We start from the raw sequence: 13,194 nt of genomic DNA, 5'->3' as shown, positions 1-13,194 counted from the left end.
GCTCATGATGTTACTGCTATGAGATCAAGAGTAGCTTCCTCCATCAGGATCCACAGACAAACAACCACCCCCTCCACCCTGGCCTCCTGGGAAATTAACAATTGCATATATAACACCTTTAAAAACAATTCACACAGTATTGATATGTTTGCATGTATTCAGATTGGCCAATTCTTGTTCTTCTTATGTAGTACACTTTAGGTGAACTAACTTAATCTTCTTAATCCAGTGAGGTTTCCTGTTTTATAAAAGAACAAGGAAAGTCAGAGATCTTCCTGCTACTCAGTGGAAACCCAGGGATTCAAACCCAGATCTTCTTGCTTAAGTGAGACTCTTTCCACTACGACTCCCCATCGCAATACGTGTGACAATTTATATGAAACATACAAATGTGTGATATAGTCAATAATACTGCAGGCAGAGAGCCAGGACCAGTGTGGGGGGTGGAGGGTAGTGAGTGGGAAGGCCAAGGCTCTTACTTTTGCCACAGCTCTGTCAGAATGCTAAGGAAAAAAGACGACTTTTAGGACCCTAAAATCCCGGTCTCTTGACCCTAGTATCTGTAAAGATTTAGAGTATGAAGCAAATATGGTGGTAGGAAATGACATATCAAAGCAAATCTTCCATAGTGTCTTCATTTTGACTTTACAGAGATATATGGAAAATATAATAATTGTATTTGTGGGTTTTTTTTGTTGTTGTTGTTTTGCTTTTTTTTTTCAATTTTTTTTGTGACCTCTGTACCCAATGTGGGGCCCAAACTCATGACCCCTGAGGTCAAGAGTCACATGCTCTTCCAACTGAACCAGCCAAGCACCCCTGAATTATTGCTTTTAGACTATCTAAAGCATCAAGACTTTCCAGGAAAGTATTAACCAAGATGCCCAGAAGCTCACTAAACTAAGCCACGAATGGAAAGCTGCAGAAGCCTTGTTCTCAGACCACTTCAGTGCCTCCAGTGCTGGGCAATCCTAACCTAAGAATGGCATGAACCCTTGCAGGGCCTCTGGCAACTACAATCCTGGTAGGATAGGATTTTTTGAATAGTAGTCAGTGTTTTCCCTACAGTATTTTTCTCCTGCATTTTTTGGTCCTTTATCCTGTGTCCCCTTTTTTAGGGAAGGGAAAGTGACAAGAAAGAGGCTAGAAAAAGAATCTTTGTCCCTGGAGGATAATGAAAGTAATCTTGACATAAATAAAGGCTTAAGCGACTGTGTCGTGAAGGCTCCTGCCCTGGACTAGAAAAATTCTCCTGGCTGAGAGGAAGGGAAGGAGTGTCAGTGGGTCTCTAAGTAGGGACAAATTAGTGATGTAATTTTTCTAAATGAAATAAGCTTTGTGGTTTGGGGGAAAGGAGGCACTGCTCCTTTCGCGGGAGGAGCTCCCCTGGAGGTGGAGAGACCCCAGAGAAGCAGTAGCTGTGCAGTTCCCTGGACAGTCCCAGCCGAGTTTGGGAACAGCAGAATATTTCTTTTACGTTCCAGAATAGCAAAAAAATCACCGAGAAAGGCCCAGTAGCAGTGTTTGCGATTTTCTTGAAATATTTCAGAATATGTGGATTCCGTGTGTGATTCAAGTAAGCTATAACCCAGATGCTACAAGCGTTCTTAGTTGGCTCCAGCTGCTATAATGGAATACCATCAGTGGGATGGCTTGAACAGCAGACATTTGTTTCTCACAGTTCTGGAGGCTGGAAGTCCAGGACTGGGTGCCAGCATAGTCAGGTTCTGGTGAGAGCCCTCTTCTGGGTGGTGGACCACCTGCTTCTCTTTGCATCCTCACGAGGTGAAGAGAGAGCTAGCTAGCCCTCAGCCTGCTCCTTATAAGGGCCCTAATCCTATCTGTGACCTAATCACTTCCCAATGTCCCCACCTCCAAATACCATTACAACTGGGGGGGGGCAGGGGGACAGGGACACAAATATCCAGTGCATAACATGTCTCAATCAAGGATGTACAGTCTAAGGGTGGTCCAGAGGGAGAATCATAGTCCACAGGAACTTCAGTTACCGGTGTCTTGACGGATCATGGATACTTTAATTAGCGTCCTGAATTTAAGAAATGAGGCTGTATTGGTGAAAATAACAACCTGTCAATGATAACAATGCAAGTTAGCTCTGGGCCTCCCTGAAATCAAGATGGGTATATTGGCCAGCCGAAGCCATCTCAGAGGTACTCCTCACCGCTGAATAAATAGCCAGCACCTCGTATCTTAAACAGTCTTCTGTCCAGCCATAGGATCGGGAGGCCTTCTGATCACTTGTTTCTGATTCTAAAGAGAATCAATCCTAGCTTTGGAATATTTACCTGGAGGAAGGAAACCTTCATGCAAGGTGTCAGTAGAGACAGAGTCCTGTGCCATTACAGCACTGGGGGACAGAAGGTATTAAGCATTTAGGGCCTGCTGTGTCAGCTAATGTCTGTATGGAGGTGCTGCAAAATTTAGTCCAAGCTTTGCTTTCACTGTAAGTTGATAGCAAGATTGCGACGGAGTGGCCAATGCTCACACACTTCGAATTTTCTAATGGCTACAAATATCGACCAGGAGACTAAGAATTTACTTACGTCAGTATGCAACGTCATCGATCCTGAAAGGGCTCTGCAGGCTTGAACTGGAGGCCTGAGGATCACATCTCCACCCCTCCCCTCCATCCCACCCTGAGGGCTGGGGCTAGGCAAACCTAAAGGAGAATGCAAACCTGGGAAGGCGGAGGACACACTGAATGGCCTGAAAGGCAGATTCTTCTAGTAGAAACTAGTTAGGGGAAAATAATTATATCCCTACACATCTGAGTTCTGGGCGGACAATCATAGTGGCTACACATTTACAAACCACATGTACTGAGAGGAACCTACCTGAACAGAATCACTGCTTCTCAGTTTAGAGGCAAGGCAAAAATGCCACTTTCAGAGTTTAAATCCACCAAACACTTCTCCTTAGACTTCAAGGCCCTTTTTTTTCTTTTTGGATCTTGTCTTCATTGAAGGGGACATTCCATTGGGTGATTTTAACAAGTGGTATCCTGCAGTCCACCCTACCCTGGCTGAAAGCCTCACACTCTCAGCTCAATCCTCAGTGAGCAAAATGCAAATAAATCAAGCAGCCCAGTATGGTGGGGGTGGGGGTGGGGTGGGGGGTGGATACGTACCATTTAAGTCAGCCACAGCTGGGTTCTGGTCCAACTCTGATAACTTACCCTGAGCTGCACGACCCTCCAGACACTTCATCACAAAATGAAGTATCAGATGCATAGACAGTTGTGTGGATTACCCAGGTTGCTCGGGAAGGACTCCTTTAAAACCACAAAATGCTAATCAACTAAAACATCTCCCTTATCTCACTGCCGTATTGGCTGGGTTGAGTAGGTAAACAATTGGTACCTGCCGGTGACATTCATTTTTAAAGACTGAATTAGGTGCCTGTCTCACATGCCACCTTCGCCTGAGGACTGTTAGCATTTATCAAGCTCCAGGCATGCTGAAGCGCTCAAATGGATTAACTCAGGAAGTACTATTATTATTTTGCCCCATTTCAAAGATGAAGGACCCGGCTCACTACAAAGCTAGTGTAGTGGACCAATGGGGATTCCAGAGCAGGAAGCCTGCAAGAGTGCTGTGTTGTTTGCCACTACATTCAGTAGCAGGCGTCCTGTGACTTGTCTGTTTCTGCCATTGACCATTGAGATCAAGCAGTGCAGGGATGTTGTTCCTGGAAAAGTAGATGCTGAAGAAATATTTGTTGAATGAGGTTTTTGGTGCAGAATGCCTGGCATCTGACCAGCCCTATACAGTCTATTGGAAGAATGAGCAGTGCCGGGGAGCCCTACATGTCACTTTAATGGACAAGATCACTGAAATAGCCACGGGATTTGTATTGTATCAACAGATCTAAAAATCTTAGAGGTGCATCTTCTTGTGGGGTCACTGAGATACCACAAGAAGGAAAAGTGGCTACAGAAACAGAGAAAAAGCTCATCTTGAACCCTGTCCCCTGGCCTACCTGCAGACCTCAGTGTGGACTGAGTACTAGGGTCTGGAAGGAATTTCAAAAATCTGGCCCAGCACCCAGGTATCTGATAACTAAAAACCCATAAAGGGGGAAAGGATATTATGAAGCCTCATGAGGAGTAGAGGTCTGTAGTCTGTATTTGGGGCAAAAAAGTGGAGGGAGAGTCCCAGACCTGTACTGCTCCACCTGAGGTGTACAGGGGGTCCTACTTCATAGCAGACTGGTAAGACAGAAACATTTCAGAGGCTGCAGAGCTGCAAGCACGGTAGGGGGCACGCAAGTGATGTCAATGAGTGAACCAGGTTCAGTGGGTGCTGGGGAGCAGAGAAGGGGTCAGACCATCCTTGGCTGCAGCCCTGACTGCCCCTCAGGCCGGTCGTTGCCAGGACGTGGATTTACCAAGAGTAGTTAAAATCCTGACTTGTATGTGAAAGCTCTCATCTTACGTTAGCAAGTAAGTCCAAGGCAACTTATATCACAGTGGGCGCCCAGCTGAGTATGTCTGCAGGCTGCCAGTTGGCCAATCACAGAGAGGAACGAGAAGTCATGAATCCCACCAACCACTCCCAGATGGAGTCAGAATGTCGTAGTAGTAGTAACTGAGAGAGAAGCAGGTGAGGGAACCGCTGGGCCCTCCCGGGGCCAGAGAGAGGACTTGGTTCTGGGCAGTCTTCCTGCACCTGGCTGTGCGGGGATCAGTTTGTAAGTTGTTCTCACCTGGGGTGTTAGCGCCACCTAGTGGACTTGCCAGGAAGCACCGCATGTTTAGACCTCTGTTGACTCCACAAAGGGGCCCGAGGGTAATCAGGGATGAGGGTGACGTGTCAGAGAGAGCCAAGGCAAATCACAAGTGAGATGGAAGCCTTGTTTTGGATAATCAGAAACTCAAAGCTCCAGGGGGATACTGAGATGGGGTCAGAGGGGACAGCCGACCTCTGCCTTGCCTTCTCAGGCCACTAGGGCTGCTTGACTGAGCCTGCAGTTAGAGCTGATGGACCTTGCCTGTCCTCTGTCCTCCGTGCGGGGGAGGCCCCCAGGGCCCTGAGTGTGAAAGCCACCAATCATCCTCTGGAATGTACCAGCCTTAGTTCTTTGAGCCTAGGACGAATTAGGTGGGTGGGAATCCCAAATTAGTGTTTGTGGCTGAGTTCATCCTGTTTTGTGAGGATAATGTCTGTTTGCAGCATTTCAAATTCGTTATATTATGTATGTTCGTCAAGCTATTTGAATATTTTCCCTTCACTTTTAATTTGCATTACCCATCCATTTCCCATCCCTTTATTTTTGGACAAGGTCAAATTGTTTCTACTGTTGTGTTCAAACTGTGCTGCATCTCACCAGAAGGGTTTTCCTAAAACTCATCTGCTTGGGGAAACCCATCCTGTCACCTGCACCATAATAGCAGGGGAGAAAAAATCAGGTGTGATACTCAGTTTTGAATACTCGTTTCATGGCAGTGTGTTGACAGTACTAGTAAGCCAACTGGGATGCTTTATTTTGGTGTTACCTCTGTGTACTGCATAAAAGTTCCTGATCTTTAGGAAAGTCGTAAGAAACATGAAAGTAGTCAGTAGAGCACAAAAGACCTGGTATTTCTAGTTCTTCACTCCATTGCTCCTTCCACTTTGAGAAAGGGCACTTTTGTCTTTGCCTCAGGTTTGAGATTTTTCAAGTGTATGATGAGATGCCTCTGAAAGAGCATGTAAAGGGGCCCTTATATTTGTCACTAGCCAGCTGTGGGGAATGGAGTGCCAGCTTTGTTTCCTTCCCACCCTTAAACATCCACAGTTCTGAATGGGAGAAGCCTGCGGGGCTACTGGATGGCATTTGGAAGGAGTGGTGTTGTAGTGTTAGTAACAGATAGGCACCAATACTGCAGGCCAAACAGTTGGGGGAAGAGGGGGGAGGGACCCAGCTGTACAACAGGTCAGGTCGTACAGAAGAGAATTCCATGGATGGTTAAGAGTGGCAACCAGAGTCATTGGAAACTCCCAAGAGACCTCACAGACTCCACTAGGCAGAAACTCAAGAAAAAAAGCTATTCCTGCTTGTCACCATTGGTGACTGTCAGTGGGGGATGGAGATAAAGGAAAATTTCTAGGGTCCTTGTATGATTAGAAATCCTGTTTAGTGGAGTTACTTAACAGGCAATGTCTTAATCTGGACTTTCCAAATGACCAGTATTAATATTACTGTTGCAGTTCAGGTCAGAAATAAGCTGGAAACAGCCTCCAATGCCTCTGAGAGAGACAGAGAACTCTACCAAGCAGGAATGTTTATAGCACATCAAAATGGCTATGTAGCCATTGCCCTTTGCATTACTCATCACTTTTGTGAAAAAGGCTGGTCTGAGGAGCTGAGGTCCACAAGCAGCTAGGACCAGGGCCTGGCAATTCATTTAAGTGTTGACTCTCCTACCCTCTTCCTAGGCTCTGTCTCACCACTCCTCCCCCAAGAGTAATTATGGCCCAGTCCTCACAGGAGAGTTAAAGGCCAGATCAGGAATCAGGTGGGAGCTGTGAAGAGTGGCAGACTGGAGCCAAGAAACCTACAGACGTAGAGTTCTCCAGAGACTGCCCAGAATCTGGAGATGGCACCCAGTGCCTCTGGCACCTCCCAAGGCAGGAAATACTCACTCATAACAAGAATGAATAGCTGGCAATAATCAGGAACTAAGCCCAGTCGTAATAGCAGGGATTTGCCCACCTCAGGAAGGTGGGCTGAAGCTTCTAGTTTATGGCCCAGCTCCCCAGGGGACCCAAAATGGAGAAAAAAGGGTTGCCAATTGTTTTTAATAACACATATACACATGTAGATTACCCTCCAGGTTAGGATTTGTTTTATGCCACTACCAATTGTTGCCAATCTGAGTTCTGACATGAGAAAATGCGTTCTATTCTGAGGGCTGCCGGTCTATAAATAAGTCAAAGTGGCCAGAAAATTTAGGTCAAGGTGAGTTTATTGTCCAAATAGCATAACCTAATTGCATCCAAAACCATTTGCAAATCCATCTTTAAGCTGGTCAGAATAACAGGCCATTATTTTTAAAAATCACTTAACACTGAACAGACAGGACCTCTTAAAAGGCAGCTGACTATACCATGTCACCATCATAACCAATAAAACATTTTTCCATACTTCCTAAAAACATTTTGCTTATACCGATCATGCTACTTTAGCACTTGCTAGCATCCCGACCAAATAAACACCCACACCTCTTATAGAGTACACTGTGAGAGAATAACATTGACTCGATATGGCATCACACTCATTTTAAAGCAAAAAAAAATTATAATAATAATAAAAGAAGTCCAAGACGAGAAACTGTAACTGAGAGAGAAAGAGATCTGAGGTACACGGTACAAGGGTAATGAACATAATGGAAAAAATCCAATGGCCCAGTGATTTGCTGGGGATTTAAGAGTTGGCCAACAGTAAGAAACAAAAACCAATTAAAAAAAAAAACAAAACAAAACAAAAACTTTTTTTTTTTTTAAGGACAGGCACCTGTCAAAATACATTGGATACTGTAATGGCTACAGTCAGTAAGGCACTTTTTTCCCCAAAGGAGGCTGCAGGCAAAGGGATAAACGTTGCAACTACAGCGTGCATGTGTACATTTGCTGATGGCTTCTTGAAACCTGAGCCAAGAATCGGGTCCGATAGTCCAGCCAAGTCTAAAAGCAGAGACACACAACTGTATGAGAATAGCTCCAGCTTACAGGACTGTTCTGGGTTGTTTAGAATCCAGAATCATGAAAAGCCACATGGTATGAGAAAGTCATAAACATCCTCCTGAATCTTCCTGCCCTATTTTGTACAAGTGGATGACAGCATGAGTGGCTCTTACAAGCTGCTCCGAGCCCACACCAATAGAAGCCTGCACTCATTCTATAGCTACAGTTTGTCGGCTTAGGGGGACTTTACTGTCTCAGCACTAATTTCCCTTTTAAAGCTATTCTCAGGGTTGGACTGTCTCAAAGATAAACAAAGAGGAATCCTTTTGGCATAGAAACCAACAGGCTTACTCAGACTTCCTCCCCATTCCTACCACCCATTACCACACTACCAATATTATCTTCTTGAACTAGAAAATCATTATTTACATGATATAAGGTGCAAGTCTATTTCTTCTCCCAGCCTTGCCCCCTGTGGCCCATGGAGAGAAAATACCCCCACCCTCTTTGAGAAAGTCATCCAATCCTGCCTAATGCTCTTCACCGCAGTCCTAGAGCTCCCCCCGGGGGCAGTGTGGAAAGGCCCAGAGGGTGCCAGGCCACAGGAAAGCTACAACTCCCTCTGAAGAGAAGCCTATCCTGCTGGCAAAGGGATGCAGTGCAACGCTGTCAGGGTTGCTTCCTCTGAGCCATGCATGGCCCTGACCTGCCTGGGAAAAGAAGCAAAACAAGAGCCTCTTGTACAGAGCACGTAGACCAAAGGGGATCTGACTAGAAGACATGGTGAGCTCTTCAGTGGGGTCCTGGGGCAGTTCCAGAATAAAGCCTCCTTTAAGACAAGCCCCTTTCTCTGAGGATCCCTCCGCTGAACACGGGAAGACATTCTACTGAGGGACCTGTCCCCTGCTTCCACCTGCAGGCTTCTTGGCTCTTAGGAACCTGCATGGAATTGAATTATGCTTAGCATATATTTTTGGCATACTAGGATTTCCCCCCCTGGGATTTGGCCAAAATAGGGGAAGGAATAAAATTTGGCAGGCTAGGGGAACAATTTAGCCCCCACTGATGGAGAAAAACAGTTAACAACAATGACCAAAAACAAAGTAAAACAAAACAAAACAAAAAACAAACCAACCCCAAAACCAAAAACCAAAAGCCCAGAGAGGAGGAAGAACAGATAAAAGGACAACAAAGTAGCAGATGACCAGAATAGGCCTGGAACCCCATTTGTGGGAGGTGAGAAAAAGAAGAAAAATCCATGGGGGAGAGCTGACTTTCCTCTCATGCAAAAACTCCTAGCAAGGAGACCAAGATTTAAGGAGAGGGCATCAGCTACTGTAACAAATCCAAGCTTCCTTCTTTTGTTTAAGGAGGGGGTAGGGCAGAAAACCCAAAAGACCTAGCACCTTCCCCATCAGCAACGCGTCCCATCACACTAGGCCCCAAAGAAAAGAAGGAGAAAAAGATCAGAAGGCCCCAATGGCACCCAGGCTCCAGGAAAACAGACTGGGAGAGTCTGTAGGCCTGTTCCCTTCCTCATTCATCAGTCAGCTTCTCTCATTTGCCGCTTCTGTTTGAGCGTAGGGACAGTCACTGTTAGGTGACTTTGTACCTTGCTTTCTTTAGGCTCCAAGACTCCTAAGGACTTTAGGGACCGCGCCTCCTTTCCATTCCGTGTTACTCCTCAGGGCCCGAAAGAGGGTCCCATGCACACTGAGCTCTTGACAAAACCCTGGCTGCTCAGCTGTCCTCTCCGAAACTTCAGAATTCACCACCCACTGTCCTACCAGAAACTCCCTAGAATTCTAGGGTCGTACTAACTCGCCAAATCCTGAACCCTTCCAAACATACTTCAAGAGACACAGACTCACCCGGAGTGGCATCTCTGTAGACGCAGCCTCTCCACCTCCCTCCCACCACCATTCTAATACTCATCTGACCTAGTTTCCCAATCATGCCAATTCGATGCAATGCAAAGCCTGAACACCACTGAGTGCCACTTAGCAGAGGGGCTGGCCTGCTGCAGTCTAGAGACAGGTGGGAGAAGGAACCCTTGTGATCCTACATGCTGCCGATTCATATGCCCACAGATTCAGGCCTATAAAAGTCTCGGAGATGATCCAACTGGGGATGGCCAGATCAGGGGAGGGGAAAGAGAAAAGCAGATGAAAGCCCTGTTTTAAGAAAGGGCCACAAGATGATCTCCAAATAGCCAGCTAGAACTCTTTTCAACCTGTCTCCTGATGCCTGGTACCTAAGTGCTAATTATGACTTCCTAGTTCACTGCATGAAGGTTTGTGCCGAACATCTGCCCTGGGGGTTGGGGGAGGGGAAATCCCGTGGTTCAATTGTATTTTTTCCATCATGATGAGGATACCGGAGTCAAAATGGAAGCCTGATGACCCTCATGACTGAAGAGGTCCCTGGGTGTCAGACCCCAGGGCCAAACCCACCCGACCCTCCACCTGAGAAGGGCTTGTGGCCCCCTCGCCAACTTCTCCTTTCCCCACACTATAACGGCTCCCAAGCAGAAACTATGTGGTTGTGAGGTATTATGAAAACAAAAATGTGAATCATTTTCTTTTGTAGCTATTGACTTTGTCCAGTAAACCTGAGGTAAAGAATGCTGTCTTTGAAGAATATGGAGAGAGAGAGAGAGAGAGAGAGAGAGAGAGAGAGAGAGAACCAAAAAGGATTAAAAAAAAAAAAAACAAACAAACAAACAAAAAAAAAAAACCCAAACCATGAATACGCTACCAGAAGAAAAACTATGGAAGGGCTTTTCCAGTACGAAGAACTCCTATCTCAACCATCTACTTCAGGACTTGGAATTTAAGCAGTAAAATAATATATTATAAAAATGTTTATAAAATAGCAGCACACTCTGTGAAACATTACAGCTAGGTACTGTTAATGTGAATAAGAATGAATGATCTTAGCTTCTTAGCAGCGCAAAAAAAAAAAATAATCATAAAAAACTGAACACAATAAAATGAAAAATAAGAGACCCTTAGATTTTTCTCCATCTTCAACCCTCATACTACGAAACAAGGCAGAATCTGTGTATAAAATAATTCTTCAAAGCAGCCCTGTTCTGATTTTTCTTTCTAACTTAAAAAGGAAAATATTTTAATAGCTTCATTACCTGTCAATCATAATTGTGCAAAAAAAAAAAAGTTGTTGCTCCAACCTCTTTGCTAAATGAATGCCTCTAAGAAGTGGAGAGGAAAAAAAATTCAAGTACGCTGAATACAACTTTGCAATGAAATTAACGAAAAACGGAAAAGGGAACAAAATGCCACACTCTGATATTCAGCTGTCTGTCTGCACCAGCAAGAACTTTTCTTTCCATGTCCAAAGGAGAAGTCTATAGATGGGAATTAAGATCTTTCTTTGCCATCAAAATGATAACAGATCTTTGTAGGCTTTTTGGAGGAATGTTGTGATGGGAATGTCAGTGGAAAGGGGGGTCTCTTGGGTCCTGGTAGGGATACCAGAACTGTGTACAGAGAATGTCAGATACCAGAAGTGAATAGTCATGTGACTGGGGGCAGGAGGGGAGGAGCACAGGAGAAGAAGGGAGGAGTCTATTCAGCATGACTTGCATAAACCATCCCATCTATCTCTCGGGAACAATTTTTCAAAGTGCTTTTCGAATGGAATGGTTTATAACAATGCTAAACTGTGGACCAGACATGCCAATCAGCACCAAAAATCAGTTTTTTAATAAAGGATGCCAAGGTCACATTACCCTCTTGAATACATTAAGAGAAAAGATTCCATAGAGAAAAGATTCCATTCCAGATCCCACCCTTGCTCCCCATCTGCCTCCATTTCATAGGAGTTTTGGTTATGGCCCAAAGCTAGATTGCCCTGTTTGATAAAAATATGGTGGTGTCCGCCACGAACCACGTTTGGAAGAAGAAGCAAGATGTCAAAAACACATGAAACCCAGAATCCAACCACCTGTGTCCAACTGGCAAAATAAAACATTTTTTTAGGTAGCAGCTACTGTAGACAGCAAGAGTTCGTACTAGAGATTCAGCTATGCTCCTGACTTAGTAATAAACAGGTGGTCGAGAGCAAAGGTGCTTCTACCTCCAAAATGGTTCAATCAGGTTGAGAGATTGTTTTGTACTCCCCTCCCTATCGTGTCCCTTATTTCTAATTCTTTCTTGAGTTCATTGCTTTGCAATCTAATAATGCCATAAATGGCACACGCAGTTCCTTGAAATTATCCTACAAGGGGTGTGTACATGCTAGTTCATAACATGAAAAAAAAAAAAGCCTCCTCTAATTTGTTCCCATATTTGCAGGCGTACATTTTCTCTAGCTACTCTGCAGGTTTTCCTGTAAGCATTTTACTATTACTTTTAACATAATCAAACAATAACTGTTCGCATATACAAGGGATTCCCTTCTGTTGTACTTCAAATAGGCACCAAATGCTTTTTTGTTATTCTGTTTTTATAGGACCTTTTTCTCTCACTTCTAAAAGATCTTTCAATATGCTCTAGGTGGGGGCTGAATTTTTTTTTTTTTTTTTAAGTTTTATCCTAAAACATAAAGAACAAAACACAACCAGAGAGAAGGAGAGAGCAGATGGGAATACGTCTCTCCCATTCGGCCCGACTGCATCCTCACAGGTCAATATCCCGCACGTCTGTAGGGGTGCTGGCCTGGTCCAGTTCATCCTCGGACTTGGACCCATCCCCCTGGTCCTGGCGGAACTGCTGCAGGCTGTTGAGCAGCACCACCTCAATCTGCTCCTGGCAGGCTTTGAGGCAGTCCTAGAAGGAGAATGGGTCAGACCAGAGTGGTTAGGAAGATCAATAGTGTGCAGAGCATTCATGAAGAAAACAAGACACAATTTAAGCCTCGCACACCACACGCTAGTCTCCCCGTAGAAAGAAGCACAAAGTAAAGGAGAGGTGCTCGAGCAGGGCCACAGGACCACACTGCTCCAGGTGGGGCCCACAACCAACAGCATCAGCACCGCTTCGGAGCTTGCTGAAAAATGGCCGAATCTCAGCCTGCACCTGACAATCTGGCCCAGGTGCTGGGCTGTTTGTGGATGTGCGGCACCCGATAATCAAAGCCCCACCCGGGTGCTTTCTGTTTGTGGACACTGGGAGGTGACGGAGAAAAGGCAAAGGCCAGCACTACACAGACAGAGCCACAGATCTAGCCACAGATCTGTAGCACCTGAGGGATGGATACGAAGAGAATGGACTGAACTGTACTCACAGAAACCACATAAGCTCTTAAAAAGAAAAACTTTTTTTTCTTTCTGCTTACTCACCACCCTCAATTCTCATAAAAACCCAACCCAGAATGTTGACAAAACTCAGGACATTTGAGCTGTCCACTTTGGGAATTAGTAAGAATTTGCAGCATTGTTTGATATTAGTCTATATTTGGTAGGGACATTTCAGAGTAAGTCTGCCCCAGGCAGAAGCTTCTGTTAGTGGCGTGCCAAGGAGCATGTGGCAACTCATGGGTGTCACTG

At 45.1% G+C, this 13,194-nt stretch overlaps 1 protein-coding gene across 1 annotated transcript in view; it reads right to left on the bottom strand.

The window, feature by feature from the left end:
• Positions 1-6,949: 6,949 nt before the first annotated feature.
• CCND2 (cyclin D2) overlaps positions 6,950-13,194 on the bottom strand; it is a 30,258-nt gene continuing 24,013 nt past the window's right edge. The window contains exon 5 of the mRNA XM_055315450.1: positions 6,950-12,475. Within this exon, the coding sequence (XP_055171425.1) occupies positions 12,326-12,475 (150 nt within the window). The 3' untranslated portion in view covers positions 6,950-12,325. The remainder of the gene's footprint in view (positions 12,476-13,194) is intronic.

The sequence above is a fragment of the Nyctereutes procyonoides genome, unplaced genomic scaffold, assembly GCF_905146905.1.
Source record: "Nyctereutes procyonoides isolate TBG_1078 unplaced genomic scaffold, NYPRO_anot_genome, whole genome shotgun sequence".
NCBI classification, from domain to species: domain Eukaryota; kingdom Metazoa; phylum Chordata; class Mammalia; order Carnivora; family Canidae; genus Nyctereutes; species Nyctereutes procyonoides.
The sequence above is the reverse complement of the archived record's forward strand: the minus strand, read 5'-3'. Positions and strand labels throughout refer to the sequence as shown.